This window comes from Schistocerca americana, chromosome 7 (assembly GCF_021461395.2).
Source record: "Schistocerca americana isolate TAMUIC-IGC-003095 chromosome 7, iqSchAmer2.1, whole genome shotgun sequence".
NCBI lineage: Eukaryota > Metazoa > Arthropoda > Insecta > Orthoptera > Acrididae > Schistocerca > Schistocerca americana.
In genome coordinates, this window is record NC_060125.1 from 57,533,167 (window position 1) to 57,553,370 (window position 20,204).

Sequence of the window (20,204 nt, forward strand, 5' to 3'; positions counted from 1 at the left end):
ATATCGTCTGAGGAGCAGCGAGTAAGGCAACTACAGCAACTACTGCACCGAGAAGAATGCGGTGACCGGAGGCCTTCGCAGTTCGTGCGTCACATGCAGAGTCTCACGCCGTCAGACTCGGTTCCAGATCTGTTGTCGTGTGCTGTCTGGGTGCGCAGCCTCCCCGCTCGATTGCAAGCCGTCATAGTCGTGCAGACCTGGTTGACAGGGTGCACAATGTGCCGGCAATGGCACCGAGCATCGCATCTCCAGCTACCTTCACGGCCTTACCCTGGCAGCCACCTTCACTCTACGTTAACGTATGCCTCCCACAGCTCTGGCAACAGACACTAATTTGCAGCATCTTCTGCAGAATTTGGCCGCTAAGGTGGCAGCACTCAGCACATAGGTCGACTGGCTGGCATGCTCACGGCAGGAGGGCAGCAGGCATCCTAGCAGCAGGTTTGGCTCACGCAGCAGGCAATGCAGCAGCAGCTGCAACTGCTCCCACCGTACCTGCTGAAGTCGTAGCAGGCTCCAAGTGGCATCTGCTGGTATCACACGTTTTGGAAATCAAACCACCAGGTCGCGCTCCTTGCTTGCACCAAAATGCCAGCTGTGATCGGACCTAGATGCACTCGGTTGCAGTACTTCATCGGCGTCTCTTTGTGACAGAAAGGGACGGAGGTGTGAGGTACCTCATAGACACTGGGTCAGATTTATCAGTTTTTCCTAGAACCATACCAAGAGATCGCAGGGAGGCCTAAACACTCTGTCTCATGATGACAAACAGTGCCGCCATAAAAACGTACGGCACCCAACACCGGAATGTGGATCTAGGACTATGCTACACGCTTGTGTGGAGGTTAACTATGCCCGATGTCAATGAAATGATTCTAGTTGCAGATTTCCTCGGACACTACAAGTTGCTGGCAGATATCGCAAACGCCCAGTCAATGGACTCTACAATGAGTCTGACGATAGCAGGGCAGTGGTGGCAGGCTGACTTCTTCACCATTAAACCCGTGGCATGCTCTGGAGCATTCACAGACGTTCTAAACAAATTTCTGGAGCTAACTCGCGTGTCTGGGACACCGTGCGATGTCAAGCATTCAACATATTAGTACCTCCCCCAGCCCTCCCATCTCACGTGCTGTCCACATCACCCTCCACCCGGCAGGCACGTGGTAGCAAAGACCGAGTCTTAGGCAATGTTTCGACAAGGCATCATCCGACCATCAAGCAGCTCATGGTCTTCTGCTTAAAAGGGAACATTTGTGGTGCCCATGTGCGGACTACTGCACACTAAATTCAAGGACATTGCCAGACATATATCCAGTGCCACACCTCTGGGTGTTAGCGAATTCTGGGAGGTGTGACTGTATTTAGCAAAACTGATTGTGCGAAGGCATATGCACAGGTGTCCGTAGCACCTGAGGACGTAGAAAAAACCAGTTATCACCCCCTTCTCGTTCTTTGAGAGCATGTTCATGACGTACAGCCTTAGGAATGCTGCACAGACTTGGTAGCATTTCCTGGATGGCATCTTGCGAGGTTTGCAATGCTGCTTTGCATACCATGATGACATCCTTGTATTCTAGAAGACATCCGATCTCCACTGCAGCCACCTAACAATAATTTCCAACCTGCTGAAATGTGTATTTGGAGTCAGTGAGACAGAATTTTCCAGACACTTAATCACCTGTACTGGATCCACACCTCTGCCAGACGGAGCACAGGCAGTTATGAACTTGCCATGTCCACAAACTCACAAAGGCCTGTCATCATCTCAGGATGGTCAACTTCTACTGACGCTGTCTGTGTAACGCTGCCATGCTGCTTGAACCTGTGACTGCAGTGCAATGTGACCTCACTGCTAAAAGAAGGGCTCCCATTACCTGGACTGACGAAGCGGAGTACAGCTATACTGGGTCAAAACAGTGCCTCACCAAAGTGGCACTGCTCGCCCTTTCAATACACAATGCAGAGCTGGCTGTCATTGTGGCTGCCAGCCAGACTGCCGTTAGCACAGCGCTCCAACAATGCGTTGATGGCAGCTGGCAGCCACTCAGCCTCTTCTTGCGGGGAAGTTATTGACGTCACAACACTCTTGGAGCATGTACAAATATGGCAACTGTCTGTGTATCTGGCGGTGAAACACTTCAGTTCTTCAGTAGATGCCTGCCCCTTCATTATCTTCACTGACCATAAATTAAAAACACACAGTTTCTGGATCAACACCACCAACTTTTCACTGTACCAGCTACACCAGTTGGAGTATGTGTACTTGTTTACAATGGGCATCTGCCATGTCTACGGGATGGACAACATTGTTGCCAACTACTTGCCCCATGACTGTGCTGTCATGTCCACCCAGGTGAACTTCGAAGACATCACACATAAACAGGAGGGTGACCCAAATGGACAGCTTCTAACACTGACACCTCCAGCTGCCTACATTTAGAACTAGTGGCCATTCCTGGATTCTCCCGGAAAGTTTGGTGTCATGTTAGAACAGGCACACATTGCGCATTCCTCCTGGAGAAATTTCAGCACAGTGCTTTCAGCTTTGTCCAGTTATCACATCCCATTGCACACACTATAGTGTCGCCCTCGGCAGTCCATTTCATGTGGCCCGGACTCTGGAAGGATTGCCATCAGTGGTCACGTGCCTGCACGGCATGCCAGCTTCCCAAAATCAGTAGACACACCCAATGCACACTGCAGAACCTTTCCCAACATGACACGCTGCATCACACTTGTCCACGCAGACATTGTAGGTGCATTTCCTCTGTCCTAAGGCAAGTACTACCTCCTCACAATAGTGGACTGCTTTACCTGCTGGCCAGAGGAAGTGCCCATAGAGGACATCACTGCTGAGATGGTCGCTACTGCTTTTGTTGACATCTGGGTGGTGCACATCGACTGCCCCAGCACATAAATACAGACTGCACCCGCCAGTTTGACTGTATGCTGTTCAAACACATCACCCGACTGTGTGGCATGTGGCTGCACTGCATGTAAGCTACTACGTGCCATCTAATGGCATGGTCAAGAGGCTTCATCAGATGCTGAAGGCATCTCTGATGTGCCACAACACCACCTGAACAGAGGGTCTCCTTCTTGTACTCTGTTCACTGTGAATAACCCTGAAGGAAGATATTGGCATCTCACCTGCAAACCTCATCTACAGCCAGTCACTCTCCATCCCCAGAGAATTCGTGGAGGAAGTTCAGTTTCACTACTATACGACGCCTCGACCCTGCCACTAGCAGAATGCCTGCACACTCACATGGTTGGCCTCCAACTCCACTACTGTTGCGACATGGTGCTGGAACAGCTTTCATCCACACAGACCTAAAGTGCTGCACATATGTCATGCTGCACCTAGATAAGGTACAGCCACCACGTTGGCTCCCGCCACCACTCTGCTCATGTTGATGTCACTACAAGCACGCAAGGCACAAACATAAGCTAGCTGCAGATGGAACATTTTTGCGTCTCACGCCTATCGAGGTCCGTTAGCCAATGGGGAATCTGTGTAGCAGCAGTTATCACAGCCATGGATGACAGCACAACAATTGCAGGCAACACTGCCAGTGTGCCCCCACACAGAAGTACCATTAGGCCAAAGCTCAGCAATCATGTGATGCCCATGAGCACGCAGGACACAAAGAGAGACAGCAATGCAAGCTACTAGCTGAGACTGCACAGATGTCTACGCCATTCTTCACTCTCACGAGCCGCAATCCATATGAATTGAACACAACACTTGCTGCCCCTGCCCACAGTCATGTATGCAAACCGGACAGCCACTACTCATTTGCTGCATTTCTTGCGCCCGTGAATTAAATGGTACCCACAAGACAGGAGACAATTCACATGCTTGGCTGATCACATGTCCATTGTCCTCCAAGACTGCACTGCATGATTGATCACAGAGTGTGTGCCCTGCAGGATTAGTGGTCGAGCCACTCACCGTGGTTGCACAATCATCCTCGCAGACGTTTTGAGTGTGTATTTTATAAGTTTTTTTTTGTGTGTATATGTTACTGTTAATAAATGAGTTAAATGTAGAACAATGTAAGTTAATGCAGGTGATTAGGAAAAACAGTACTGTAATGTTCGAATACAGTATTAATAGTGTGCTGCTTTCCAGTTTATTCAGTTAAATTATCTAGGCAAAATACTGCAAAGCGAAATGAATGCGCCCATGTAAGGACAGCATCAGGGAAAGCAAATGGTAGACTTTATGTTTATTGGGAGAATTCTAGGAAAAAGTAACTGATCTATAACAGAGAATGAATATAAGACACTAGTGCTTCTCATTCTTGAGTACTGCTGTAGTGTTTGGGATTCCCAACAGACAAGGTTGAAGGAAGACACTAAAGCAATTAAAATGAGAAATGTGCTGTTGGATATTGTGCTTGTGGGTTTGATGAACATGCAAGTATTGCAGTGATACTATATGGACTTGGGTGGGAATCTGTAGAAGGAAGCTGATGTTATTTCTGCAAAACACTGTTGATAAAATTTAGAGAACCAGCATTTGCGACTGATAGCAAAAGGATTCTGCTGCCGCCAATGTATATTTTGCGTAAAGGCCACCAAGTCAACAGAAGTTTGGGTTCTTATGGAGGCATCTAGACTTTCATCTTTTGCTCACTCCATTTGTGATTGAAACAGGAAAGGAAATGACTGTTGATGATACAAGGTACTCTTTGCCATGCTCTCTATGGTGGGATGTGAAATATGTTTGTAGATGTAGATTTACCTTTGTTACCTATGAAATGTCCTACAAATTTTTTCACCAACTGACAAAAACTCAAATATGCAGATTGCACTTGTGTGTTTGTACAATCTATGTTTATTTACCATCTAGCAACTTCATAAGTTTTTGAATACCAATATTTCTAAAAAAAGCTTTCTTTCATTTCTTCAATAGTTTCATCTATAGCAGAAAATTCTGTGTCCAGAGTAAAAAGACAGGACTGTGGGTAAGTGATTCTCATTTTCTGGTGTCTGCAATTACAGATAAGTCAGCATAAGGATTTTCACTAACCAAAACAAAATTACAGAACACAAAACTTCCAGTGCCAGAATGGAGAATGCATAGAACACTTCAAAATTTGTGATGGAACTGCTGACTGTTCAGATAAATCTGATGAAAATAAAGTTACTTGCAGATGAAGGCGGTGAGTATTTTGCAACTTGTTTTAGTTTCTCGCTCTTTATGGATGTTACCATTCACCTGAAAAGCCAACTGAGCTTTGCTTTGGACTAGTCAGGTAGTACACCTATGCTACGCATTGAGATAGGACCACAGATCATCCCTAATAAAGTTTTACCTAAATTACTAAATTTCAAAATAAAAGAGTATAAATGATAGACCACTTCCTTTACTTCCTCCCCATCATCCGTACCCCATTACCATCTGGCTACCAGCTTTTTTCTGTGGATGTCTCCATAGACAGTAACATCCCACTTATCCATGCCCATGCTGTCATAGACAATTTCTCTTCCAGCATCCTCTTGGTGCCAAACCCATTGCCTCATTCATTATACAGATGACTTTCCATGAAATTCTCCACAACCTTGTCAAGGGGAAACTATACAAACTGGTGACATACCTATAGGCACCTACATGGTACTGTCACAAGCCAGTCTGTTTGTGTGCCACCTAGAGGAATCCTTCCTACATGCTCAAAATTCTAAAGCCATAATGTAGGTGATACTTTCATAATCTAGACTCGAGGAAATCTATCCTCATTCCTTCAAGCTGTAACATTCTTGATCATATGTGTTTTGTATAGTCCTCTTCAGCTCAGCTAGACAACTCCTTTGACACTGATCTCAACTTCTCCATTGGCTCCATGAAAGCCTCCATAAATATAACACCTGCCAACAGTACCTCCACATAAGTAAATGTTGTGCTTTCCTCATCAGTTAGTCACAGCCATACAGTACAGCCACAGTGGATAGCACACTTGCAGAATGGAGCAATCCATTATACATTATGTTGATGCTCTAGCTGGCAAGTGTTATTCTCTAAACATGGTCAACTGTCAGCTCTCTTGCACTGTAGACCCTCAGAATGCTGGTAGATTAGGCAAGATTATATGAAACTAGGTAAACTTTTTGCACACTAGATCCCTAGTGTGGAGATCCTGTAGGGTGTAGAACATATCATAAAAAATTTTACATAATATGAATTAAAAAAAAAAAAAGAGATATACTAATGTTCCTCCCACAGATTCTTGATATTATTAATAATAATGTATACTTCAGTTGGTTCTACTAAGAAGTTTGTTGGTAGAACTGGAGGATTTTGTCACCAACAAATCATTTGGGTTTCTCAATAAACCTAAATTTGTTAGTAATAAAAACTTTTATCATTACTGGTAACTTATGGAAAATGTGTGTTCCTTAATACTCCAACCAGCAAAGTGGCACACACGGCTTCTCCTTTATTAACCAGTACCACCCTGTAAAGGAACAGCTTAATCTCATCTTCTTGTAGACCTTAACTACCTTTAATCTTGACCCAAAATGAAAAATTTTCCTCCCTAAATCCTTCTCATTGTCCCAAAACTGGTATTCAACAATACTCAATCTACAAAGTATCAGGTAATGACATATTTTTGAAATACTCAGTGCAAAACATGCCCCATGCTCCTTTCCAGCACATGTTGTATCATTTCCAGTCCCATGCAGTCACATGGATAGTCATGCTTTAAAAAAATTAGCCAAAAGGCACTTTTTTTACAAATGCTACCACAAAAATAAAACAAAATTCAGTATTTGGAAAGATTAAACATGTTTCTTCACAAAGTTTGGTACTTAATCCATCATTATTCTTCAGCTGAGTAAATGTCCGCCTCCTTAGCTGGGTGAGCAGCATCTCTGGCAGCAGGCTTAGGTTCGATTCCTAGCTGGGTTGTAGATTTTCTTCACTCAAGGACTGGTTGTTGTGTTGTCCTTATCATCATTTCATCATTATTGACATGTAAATCACCCAATGTGGCGCCATCTGAAAGGACTTGCAACTCGGCAGCTGAACGCCCCCAAGTGTGGATTCCTGGCTATCAGTGTCCTACGATCATTTCATTTCACCCGAATACATGGTGTAACAAAGACACTGGAGAACTATGAAAACTGCTATGTTTGGTGATGAGACAGGTATACTAACACTGTGTCTGTAAACAGCCAGGAGAATAGTTGATTAGGCCTTCAACTGGTGGACAGCCAACAGCCTAACTCTTAGTCTTGCAAAACAGTGATATTATATAATTCCAGATAAACAAAACCAACTTACAGGAGGCAAAAGTTGTGATCAGTGAGAACACACTAAGTGAAAGTTCATGTGTGAAATTCTTAGGTATCTACATGTATAACAAGCTGAGGTGACGTCAGAAAGTGGATGAATTATATAAAAATCTCAATTCTGCCTGCTTTTCAGCTAGGAATCACTCTATTTATTAGCCTGCATACAGGATTGATGGCATACATTCACTAAATACTGCCCTATTTCATAATATTCTGGGATCACACAGTTAAGGTTGGAAAAGTCCCTGGAAATATACACTAAGAATACTGTGTAAAGTTGGGATTCTCATATTCAAATAGCAACACATTTACTTGCTAGTTGTATATGATAAGAGTGAATCTGTAATGAACTATGAAACTCACCTCAATTCCTTTCCTCTCTAGTATTCAGAATGGAGTTCTATATTCTATTACGAAGATGTTTAACAGGTTGCCAACAAAAATCAGATAGGAAATTGTGAACCATCAGACATTCAGTAACAAAGTTAGAGTACCTTATTGGACACTCCTCTTTCAATTTATCAGAATATTTTGACACAGAGATGTAAATTCCAGATGAAGCAAGTGTTCATATTACACAACTTTGCTCAACTGCATCCCCAAAGGCTCTATTTTGTGATGGGATTTACAGAAATGGTAGGTGAAGGAAGGAATGAATCATATGTCAGCTCTATTGCAACCTGTAGGTAAGCTTTTATGTGGGCATGACCATCAAAGTTGGCCACCCTGGTTCAGATACTGCCACACTGAGACCAACATGCTTGTCTTCAGTAACTTTTTCTTTACATGAACCCAGTGAATCCTTTGCCCTGTCCCTCACCAAACCCAACTTTTCAGTGTTTTGTAGACTGGAACTGTCCCTGTTTCTTTACTTGAACCCTTTGGATTCTTTGTTCTGTTCCTTGCCAACACTGGCTTCTCAGTGTTATGTGTACTGAAACTGGCCCTGTAACATACTCCCCCACAACTTCATTTGGTCCCATTCAGCAGTCTGAGTCCACACCCACAGTGATCTCTCCAAGATCTCCTCTTTTCTCTTTTCTATTCTACTTTTTCCACTCTACCCATCTCTCTCTTGTCTCCCCCCCCCCCCCCCTCTTCACAACCTGTGCTTATTACTTGATTGTATACTTGCTACTTCCGTGTCCTTCGTCAAAGTTTCCTTCCAGTTAACTTTAGAAAAAAATATATATTTGGCCCTCTTTTCTCTCTGAATCTCATCATTCAACAAAACCACTTCAGTGTAGTTATATCTCTCTTGTCTTGAACTTTCAATATTCATGTCCTTTTAATCTCATCATTTTTGATCATATCCTTTGTTGTGTTATCTTTACTACATCTAAAAAATTTCATCTCTGCTGTATGGATTTTGTACTCTTCCTCATTTTGTAGTAGTCAATGTACCAGCCACTTATGCTAAAATGGGTTCTTAATAAGGCTACTGTAACTCTTTTTCACATTTCTTTTGAATGTCTGTTCCATTGTGTACCCTTCACACTCTGATAGAATTTGTTAGCTTTTTGTATTCCATTTTGCCATCATTTGTGATTACACTTCCCAAATATTTGAAACTTTTGACAATTCTTAAATTTTTCAGTTCAGTTTTATCTTCCTCCTTCATTCTTTCCTTCTGCTATCACTACTGTTTTGCTCTTCTATATGCTTACTCTCACCCTCCAAATTTGTCTGCCTATTGGTTCCATACATCTACTTCTCTTTTTGCTTCAATTTCATCTTCACCCCATACGACGGGGCTTTTATTTCATCTACTTCTACTAAGTTCTGACATACAACAAAAGTCTTATTATTATTCTCATTATTATTTTAGTTGTTGTGAAGATGGACATTGTCAGGAAGCTTAACTAGAAATTCAAAATATTATTTACAGTAATATAAGAACAAAGTAATTGGGTAAAAGTCATTTATTTCTCTGTGATTAATATTCTTTTCATTAGAGAACATTGCTTCTTCTCATATTCCCTGGCATTTATGAGGGTCCGTTTTTTCAAGATTTGTAAAGTTTTATTTTATTATTTATCTTTGTGACCAGGTGCCCTTTCTGATTCCACAGTCATCAAGGTAATCATAGTGAAGAAAGTTGTGTGTTCTATCTGCATTTTTACTGTGTAACTTTGTTCTGTGTATATGTTTTTTTATCTTCAGCTTTTCACCTGTTTGATGAGGCCTGCCATGAATTCCCCACCTGTGCCAACATCTTGATCTCAGAGTAGCACTTGCAACCTAAATTCTCAATTAATTGCTGGATGTATTCCAACCTCTTCTTCCTCTACAGTTTTTGCCCTTTAAGCTCCCTCTGTTACCATGGAAGTAATTCCCTGATGTCTTAGCAGATGGTTTATCATTGTGTCCCTTCTCCTTGTCAGTGTTTTCTACATATTCCTTTCTCTCTGATTGTGCACAGAACCTCCTCATTCCTTACCTTATCAGTCCAACAAATTTTTCAACATTTGTCTGTAGAATCAAATCTCAAATGCTTTGATTCTCTTCTGTTCCTGTTTTCCCACAGTCCACGTTTTACTACCACACCATGCAGTGCTGCAAATGTACATGCTCAGAAATTTTTTCCTCAAATTAAGGCTGATATTTTATTCTAGTAGACTTTTCTTGCCCAGGAATGCCCTTTTTGCCAATGCTAATCTGCTTTTGATGTCCTCCTTGCTCCATCCGTCATTGGTTGTTTTGGCCTAGGTAGTAGAATTCCTTAAGTTACTATTTCATGACCATCATTCCTGGTGTTAAGTTTCTTTGCTGTTCTCATTATTGTTACTTCTCATTACTTCTGTCTTTCTTTGACTTACTCTCAATCCATATTTTGTTCTCATTAGCCTGTTCACTCTACTCAGCAGATCATTTATTTCTTCTTCACTTTCTCTCGGGATAGGAATGTCATCAGTGAATCATATCATTGATATCCTTTCACCCTGAATTTTAATTCCACTCCTGAACCTTTCTTTTATTTCCATCATTGCTTCTTCAATGTACAAGTTGAACAGTAGGAGCAAAAAGATACACGCCTGTCTTACACCCTTTTTAATCTGAGCACTTTGTTCTTGGTCATCCATACCTATTATTCCCTCTTGGTACTTGTAGATATTGTATATTATCCATTCCTCCCTGTAGATTACCCATATTTTTCTCAGAATTTTGAACATTTGTACCATTTTACATAGTTGAATGCTTTTTCCAGGGTGACAAATCCTATGAACGTATCTTGATTTTTCTTTAGTCTTGCTTCCATTATCAACCACAGCATCACAATTGCCTCCCTGGTGCTTTTACCTTTCCTAAGACCAAACTGATTGTCACATCTTCAATTTTTTTTCCTGTCCTCCGTATCTTATTTTTGTCAGCAACTTGGATGCATGCGCTGTTAAACTGATTCTCTGAGAATTCTCGCACTTGTCAGCTCTTGCAGTCTTTGGAATTGTGTGGATGATATTTTTCTGAAAGTCAGATGGTATGTTGCCAGACTCATACAATCTACACACAATATCAATAGTTGTTTTGTTGCCACTTCCCCCAGTGATTTAGAAATTCTGGTGGAATGTTGTCTATCCCTTCTGCCTTATTTGGTCTGATGTCCTCAAAGTTCTTTTAAATCCTGATTCTAATACTGGATCCCCTATCTCTTGTAAATTGACTCCTGTTTCTTTTTATATAAAATTAGACAAATTTTGACCCTCTGTGAGGTCTTCAGTGTACTCTTTCCCCTATCTGCTCTCTCCTCTGCATTTAACGGTGAAAGTCTCATTGCACTCTTAATGTTACAACTCTTGCTTTTAATTTCACTGAATGATCATTTGACTCCGCTACTTGCTGAGTCAATAATTTCTTTTTTGATTTCTTTGCATTTTTCACTCATCCATTTCATCATAGCTTCCCTGCACATCCTATTTATTAACTTCCTCAGTGACTTGTATTTCTGTATTCCTGAATTTCTGTCAACATTTTTATACCTCCTTCTTTCATTAATCAACTTTTCTGTTACCCATGGATTCTCCACAATTACGTTCTCTCTACTTATGTTTTACTTTCCAACTTCTGTGAATGCCTTTTGTAGAAATGTGGATTTCTCTTAAACTGTATTGCCCAATGAGCTATTCCTTCTTGCTTAATCTATAGCCTTCGAGATTTATCACAGAACTCAATTAGTATTTTTCCTCTCTCATTCCTTGTCACAAGCCCATATTCTCCTGTAACCCTTTCTTCTTCCCCCACAACTGCACTTCAGTCCCCCCAGCTATTAGGTTTTCAACTCCCTTTACGTACTGTATTACCCTGTCAATATCCTCATATATGTTCTCTATATATTCATCTTGCAGCATTGACTATGTGTGTTACCATATTTTAACTGTTTGTGTATCATGCTCTGAGGTGGAAGTTGGTAAACAGCCCAACATTTTCTAAAAGAGTATGGAGAACTACCTAAAAACAATTCTCTGGCTGGTCAGTGCACCAGCCCATGGCCATTAATCTGCTGTGCAGATTCAATCCAGGTTTGGCCCACCTCTCTGCCTGCTAAGCTAGTGCACTGTGCATTACCCTATGTGAGTGCATCTTGTTAGGCACTGAAAATATATAAAGATAAGGCATAAAATGTCAATTATCTATCTTAATGTGGCTAAGAACCAGAATGAAGAAGCTAACTTAACCCTCAAGTGGATGCACCGATTTTCATGGCACGAGTACTTTGTACACATGTAAAGAGTAGCTGTCTGTATATTACTAAGATAAACATGTAAGAGCAAAATCATAGTTTCATCTTAGTTTTATTAAACAACAATTAAATAATCTTACACAATATGTGCTAAAGGACTGTTTAATTTGTGGGTTTTATGTGGCGTTGAACTGTAATAACACACTTTTAGGATCGAAACGACACTTATTTCGTCACTTAATAGAGTGAATACAGAAAGATGGCTGTCGAACATAGTGCTAGTACCCAAAGGCAAGAAGACAGAACCAAAGATCATAGTCAAAGAACTGTCACTTCACATCAGAGATGCCACAGAGCCCGACTCCCTGGCAGTGCGGAACACAGTGGGGCGGAACTAGCACACGCCCACAAAAAGATCTTTGTACCAGCACGGTGGGTGGAGGTGGCATCTGGCACTCAAAGTGTGCGGCTTGGGCGTATCATTGTCAGGGTCCCACATGTCGGACAGCTGCACAGGCAGTGGTGAGCTGAAGGGGCAAGCAGCAGAGGCGGCAGGTGAGGCGACGGTGGAGGCAGGGAGTAGCAAGAAGTGGCTCCGGGAGGGACCACGCAGGCCTTAACCACTGTACCAAAACTGTACTCGGGTGGCTGTTGAGCAGAATCACGAATGTATTGACCCCGCAGCATAATACGTACTGTGGGCCAGAGTACAGAGGTTGCAGAGGTGCAGAAACAGAGTCGTCTTGTAACATGACAAAGTCGCATGATTTCAAGTCCTTATGAACACCTGTGGCGTGGTGTGAGTGCAAGGTACAGGCAGGTGAAGGTGGGCCACATGAGCATGCACTCATTTGACAAGGGCCAGCAGCTTGGTAGCGTCCATTGGAGAAGTGTCCTCGACGAGTTCGGCAGGCAGGATGAGCAGTTCGCCATACAGGATCTCCGCCAATGAAGCATTGAGGTCTTCCTAGTGCGCAGAGCAGATTCCTAGCAATACCCCCAGCAGAGCCTCAGACCGAAGCCCACCATGGCACATGAGTGCATCTTTTAGCATTCTGTGCCATCACTCCACTAGTCCATTGGCCTGCGGATGATGTGGTAGATGGCCTTGGCCGGAGGGCGAGCAAAGCATTCGATAAGCAAAGTTTTTTCCGTCACGTACTTGAGTGAAGTGGGTGGTGAGAGTAGCAGATCACTGTGTCGGTCAGGATAGCCGTGGAGGTGGTTCACCAGGCAGACGAAATGTGCGTCATCTTCAGAGATCCCATGGATATCCAGTAGATGATCCACCAGGGCAAACCAAGTCTTAGGGTTGCCCTTTTGCAATGCAGGCAGCTTAGGAAATGTGCTGTGTACCACATGGTGATGAAGCACAGGCAGGCGAAAATCTGTATCAGAAGTTGAGGGAGCCCCTGACACCAGGAGTGCAGTAGCGGTGGGCAATGCATCACTTGAGGTCTGTGGAAGGGGGGGGGGGGAGGGGGGCACAAGCAGCACACGAAGAGGAGGAGAGGGCCAGTGCAACTGATGGCACAATGTGTCCCAACTGCAGGGCTGGAGGCAGGTGCGGTGTGAGTGTAACGGCTGGTGCCATTGCAACAATGGGCGGAAGGAAGGTGGTTGTGGTACAGCCAAGGGGGACCTGGTCCCGAAACTGACACGGAAGAAACGGCTGGTGCCGTTACGAGAGCAGGCAGAAAGTGATCTCGATGTGGCCATGGAGTGATGGTTGCAGCAACCGGCATGGCTGAGGTGACCTGTGTCGCCGAGACGCCATGTGGGGGAGGTGCAATGACGTCAGGCAAGTAAGAATGTGTGGCCCCACGCGTATGAGCATTCGGAGTACAGTTCTCTAACTGCATCTGCACATCAAACCAACTGGAAGGCGACTGCCTAACTGGATGGTGAAGCACAACGTTCTTCACATGATTATCGTTCACAATGACAGTGAGCTGCATGCAATGTCCAGGCGGGAAGCCCTGCTGCATAGTAGCATTTGCCGGTGTTTATGTTGGGCCGGCAATGGTTAAGTGGCCCCTGGCATGGCAGGGGCCAGTAAATTGTTCACTTTTAACCAACTGTACATTAGGAACACTATTAAAAACGCAAGCACAATTGATAGGGTGCGACGCACTTGCACAAAACGACACTGGTAGATCCAGTGTTCTCAAGACACTGTGGGCCGGCACACAGAGTCCGTTACTGATGAAAATAAGCACAAAATAATTCCCAAATGCACAACGTTGAAGTTTGGGTCACCACTATGGGTTTTACATGACATTGAACCATAACAAGGCACTTTTAGGATTGAAACAACATTTATTTTGTCACTTAATAGAGCGAATACAGAAAGATGGCTGTCAAACATAGCACTAGAACACAAAGACAAGAAGACAAAACCAAAGACCATAGTCAAAGAACTGTTGCTTTGCATCAGAGATGCCACAAATTAAGCGATAAGGAAATAAACTGTCATTATATTACTTTGTTGCCATGGACAGATGTTACATGACAGTAGTGTCCCACTCAAAGCATTGAACAGCACAGTTGCATCAGATCCCACAGTTTATTTCATTACTCATTATCTTGTAGACAACTGCCTCATTGTGGAATTCTGCTGCTAGTTCATAATGTGGGCCATTTTCTTGCATGGATTGTAAATTTTTTTTGACATGCCTCGCTGTTTATTTTACATTACCACTGCTCACATGATTGTATGACAACACAATTTATCACTGTGTTAGCTGAAATGATAACGAAGAAATAAGTATGGGCTTGCGATTGTGAAATGACAATGGAATGCTGCAAAACAGTTTTATTTGTGTTTGGTGCACTTTATACATAGACGCACCCACTCAAGGGTTAAAAAGGAATAGATCAAATTGAAACCCAAAACTGCGAACTTAAAGAAAATATATTGTGCATGCTTCTAAGTATTTAAGGAAGGAAGATATAATTGCCTAGAAGGTAAAACATGATGCATTATCTTCTGGTTAACATAATCAGTCACAGTGTTTGTGAGGATGAGCCATTGTCTTCATATACCATGAATCCATAAACATTATAATTATTTGTAGATGTACCTATATAGTTGGACAGTAATGCAAAGTTTGTGAACTGTACAGTAAACATCTCCATCAATAAAACGAAGATACATTTGTTGTTACATGGCATCAAACAGCGTATATACGAGGGTGGTTTGAAAAGTTCTCAGAACGGAATAGAAAAAGAGTACTTACCTCAGTGAAACTTTTTTTTATTTTTCAATGCAGTGTCCTTATAGATTAAGCACTTGGTCCAGTGATGTTCCAGTGCCTTAAACCCATCTCAAAAATGAGTTTCCTCCAGGCATGCAAAATAGTTGTCAACTCCGGTTATCAGTTCTTCGTTTGAAGTGAATCTTCACCCACCAAGAAAAATTTTCAGCTTTGGGAAGAGATAGAAGTCTGATAGAGCCATATCAGGTGAATAAGGCAGGTATGGCAACAATTCATACCTTACTTCATGTAATTTTGTGATGTTCTGATATGTCCATTCTCGTGCGTTTTTGATCCAGCGCAAGAGTCATCGCACCCATCTTGCAGATGATTTTTTCATATCTAATTCTTCAGTTAAAATATGATATACCCTTTCATGAGTAATTTCATGCACTTTCAATTGACGATCCTCCATGAACATTTCGTGCATTTTTGCAATGATATCTGGAGTAGTGACAAATCTTGGCCGACCACTGCGCGGATCACCATCTAAGTTGTCCTGACCAAATTTAAATTAATTTGTCCACTTGACAACAGTTGAATATGAAGGAGCAGAGTCCCCCAATGTATTCTGCAAATCAACGTGAATGACCTTTGCTTACATACCTTTCTTTACGAAGTACTTAATCATTGCTCGAATCTTGATTTTCTTTTCCATCTTTGCAAATAACTATGCGGGAACAACAACATAGCCACGTCACCACCACAGCTCTCTTCCAAACATGGCATGTGTTTACAGGCAACAGTCCAATGAATATCACATGAACAACTCGTTGCGCTAGCACTGATCTCTTGTGGTGATTCTGAGAACTTTTCAAACCACCCTCATACTAATATGTATACCACAGCCCAATTATGTGTTTTAAGTTCTTAATAATGAATGTGTTGACTGTAAAATACACAAACTTAGTACTATATTTGTCTGTGCCAGTTATATAGGTACATTCACAAAAGGTTACAGTATTTAATGTTTCATAGTACATAATGACAATGTCTCACATGAAAAAGCTAGTGACACAGATTAACATTGAACTGAAAAAAATTGTTCTGTCAATAATAGTTGCTAAATGAATAGCCATATTTCAGCTTCTTGGTGATTGTATCTTCCTTTTTCGAATTTTTATAGAAAGTGTGTTATGTATCAGATTTTTTGTGCTCTTTGAAACAGTACCGTAACAAACTAATTCATTTGTTGATATACTGACTGAACTGTTACTTGTCCTATAATCCATAAACTGAGAGCTACACTGAAGCTCAGATTAATGGGGAAATGGCCAATAAAGGTGTAATGATAACACATAGTCACAGAAGCTGACTCTCACTCAGCCATGTACTCCACAGTAATGACAGCAGGCTGCCTGAAATATCCTGACAAATATTTGAGATCTCATCAGAACACAAATGGGTGAAGACCAAAAGCTAAGAAGGGCTAAGAAGTCAGCTGCCAGCCTCTGTTGCTGAAGCACCAGGAGACTAGTCAGTCACATATTTAGCTTTTTCTGTTAGTTTTTATAGTTTAATTCTCAAGTTAGTAGTGGTAATCTGATGGATACGGTGTGTGCATGATGTGTGCAGATGCAGGAGCAGCGAGCCACAGTTTGTAAACAGCTGAAGATACTTATGGCCTTGGTCAGCCAACTGCAGGCTGCTACCGTAGTGTGCAGCAGCAACGGAGAAACTGGTGTATTGAATGGGACACATCCTCAGTTCCCGTAGGTGGGTGGCAGAAGTGGTGAAGACTCCTGGCCTCAGATGTAGGCTGGAAGCAGAGCTCACAATCTGCAGAATCTTACCTGGGGTCAGTCAGGATTCTTTGGTTTGGAGCTGAGTGGAGGGTCTCAACTAGAGTCTCTGTTGATTCTGTTAGTCATGGCTGCAGATTTCGTGAACTGTGTTATGGCGTGGAGAGTTGTAGGACACTTCTTGATAGGTCAGGGATGTGCTACACCAAGGAAGCAGCTATTCGGGGAATGGTGTACTTGTGGAGTGCACATGGGGGTTTCTTAGTCTAGTCAGTAGTTTGAGGTCCTCTGATGAACACTTGCAAGTCTATAAACAGAAAGATCACATACAAAGTAGACACACTTTGATTGGCAAAGTCTTAATACTAAGTTGTTGAAGTATTAGTAACAAAGTTCTTCAGTTTACTGATCCCCCTTAAAGTTGTTGCTCTCAGATTATTTTCAGGACCAAAAGCTGGCTAAAAACTGAAGTAGAAATCTCTAAAGTATTTAGCTAGCCATGGAATCTATATTGAGGAGACATATTAGGTGTCATAGAAAGGTGAGTGTTCATTGCTGTCAATACAAATATTGTGCCTATTGAGGTTGAAATTGAGTCTGACTGTGAAGTTATCTGAACATGAGTAGCAGGCATAGGTGGACTTTAGTTAGTTGATGCTTTTACCTGCCACGTTCTGCCGTAACAGTTGTAGAATCATTCGAGGAAAGTCTAGCACAAGAATACCCAGATCACACAGTATTAGCTGAGGGCAACTTTAATCTGCCAGGTATAGGTTGGAACGTGTATTAACTCACTGCAGGCAGTATGGACATACAGCCTTTTGAAGTATTTTTTAAGATTTTGTTTTTGAAAACTGTATTGACAGTGCCCTGGGTGGTACTGAGTCAACTGAATCACATTCTCCACCAGGGTTTCAACTACCTCTTGTCATGCCCTGAAATGAGGAATGTTCTACACACTAAACTTTCCACCCCTCCCAAAGTAGTACTCTGCTGCCCAATGAACATACCCAATATTCTTGTCCAACCCTACACAACTCCTGCTCCCAACACCTAGCCTTATGGCTCGTATGCCTGTAACAGACTAGTTACATATATCGTCCTATCGCCACCTACTCCAGTGCAGCCAGTCATGTTATCTACAAGCTAAGTTGCAACCACTGTGCTTCATTCCATGTACGCATGATAACCAGCAAGCTGTCTGTCCACATGAATGGCCACTTACAAACTGTGGTCAAGAAACAGCTGGACCACCCAGTTGCTGAGCATGATGCCCAACACAATGTTCTTCACAGCTGGTGCCATCTGGATCTTTCTTACCAACACCAGCTTTTCTGAATTGTGCAGGTGGGAACTCTCCCTGCAATACAGCTCTCCTAGTCTTGACCTTCATTACTTATTGTCCATGACCCATATATCCCCCTTCCCTGTACACCCCCCCCCCCCTCCCTCCCCATGCACTGTCTAATGTCCCAACTGCACCTATCTGTCCTACCCACTCTCCACTTCATCCCTGTATGTTTCCACAAGCACTTTAATGTCACCCCACCACTACCCTGCTCTCTCTCTACCTCCCTACCCCAGCTACTCCTTACACTCCACCAACCAGGTTGCTTCTAATATCATGCGCAGTTGCTGCCAGAGACAGTGGTCATGTGTGTGTGAACTACGTTTGCATTAATGTAAGTGCGTGGATATGTTGCCTATTTCAGAAGGAAGCCTTCTGCCCAAAAGCTTAAGTGTTTAGTAGCCTGTTTGTTGTGTATGTGTGCTGCTCAACATCTCTGCTATATCGTGAGCAGCAATCTGTCCTTTCCATAATATTGCCAAAAGGTTACAATAGCATTTATGCTAAAAAAAAAAAAAAAAAAAAAAAAAAAAAAAAAAAAAAAAAAAAAAAAAAAAAAAAAAAAAAAGCAGATAAGCAGTTCTTAGCAGCCACTTAGACAATGAATGGGCATAATTTAGCTCCAGTATGGCAGATGTAGAAGAAATATGGGCAAAATTTAAACTGATTGTAAATTCCACTCTGGTGATGTATATGTTAAGTAAGTGGATGAAAGATGGAAAGGACCCTCTATGGTTTAGTAATTGGATTTGGAAAAAGCTGGGGATACAAGAATTCTTGAACCCTTTGTTAAACAAAAAGTGTACAAGTGTTCACAGGCAGGAGTTAATAGAAATTTGTGCATCCATAAGAAAATTAAGGTGCGAAGCAACTTTCACCATCACACCTTAGCAAAAGATCTAGTCAAGAACCCAAGAAAATTCTGGTCATAAATAAAGTCACTAAGCAGGTCAAAAGCTTCTGTATATTCACTCATTGATTAGTCTGTCATGGTAGGAGAAGACAGCAAAAGAAAAACTAAGGTTTTGAATTTCATGTTTAAGAAATCATTCATGCAGGAGGATTGTACAAACATACCATTATTTCCAGAATGAGATTTTCACACTGCAGTGGAGTGTGCGCCAATATAAAACTTCCTGGCAGATTAAAACTGCTATAACCTTTAATCACCAATAATTGCATGGATATTCAAACACACTCACTGAGAAACAATAGCTGGTTACATGATAACATCTCAGTATCTCTTATTCGACTGCCGTGGCGTGCCGTGACGTGCGGCCGGCGCCGTTCGTAGCTCAGCCGAGTTGCGGAGCGCCTCTATCACAGTTTGTGCATACTGTCGTGGCAGCACTGTAAATGTCATGGCACTGTCACAACACTTTTCCCCCCTTGAAATAAAAAACACTCACTTCCTTGGAGACATGGACAGTGCGGAGACGTCCATGGCCTCTTGTGAGGCCCCGAGAAGATCCTGCGGAGAGACATGCGAGTATGGTTGAAAATGTCCAGAATGGAAGCTTGTGCGTGGAACGTGCCTCCTGGATGAGATGATGGGTGAAAACTCCGGAGCAGCATCCATAGGTGTCGTGAACCTGCGGATGTGCTCCATCGAGGTGGGTCCTGGAGAAGGCGGCGTCGCAACTGGGGCCGGTTCCGACGTACTCGGAAGCGGTAGCGACATCAGCTGCAGCAACACGTATGGTAGATCGGCAGCAGTGACAGGACTGGCATCTCGGGCTGGTGGAGGCGAAGGAAGGGGCAGTGGCACCGGCGTGGCCACCACTCGTGGGCGCATCTGGTCGTAATGGCGAACAACCATGCCGTCGTCCGTACGTATTTCACAAAGCCGGCGGCCGCGAAGAGCCTTGACCAAC

At 42.7% G+C, this 20,204-nt stretch overlaps 1 protein-coding gene across 1 annotated transcript in view; it reads left to right on the forward strand.

The window, feature by feature from the left end:
- The window catches only part of LOC124622700 (modular serine protease-like), a 215,842-nt gene that overhangs the window by 42,285 nt on the left and 153,353 nt on the right, over window positions 1-20,204 (forward strand). Inside the window, exons 2-4 of the mRNA XM_047148489.1 lie at window positions 4,925-4,976; window positions 5,058-5,154; window positions 5,200-5,267. Coding sequence (XP_047004445.1) covers window positions 4,925-4,976; window positions 5,058-5,154; window positions 5,200-5,267 — 217 coding nt within the window. The remainder of the gene's footprint in view (window positions 1-4,924; window positions 4,977-5,057; window positions 5,155-5,199; window positions 5,268-20,204) is intronic.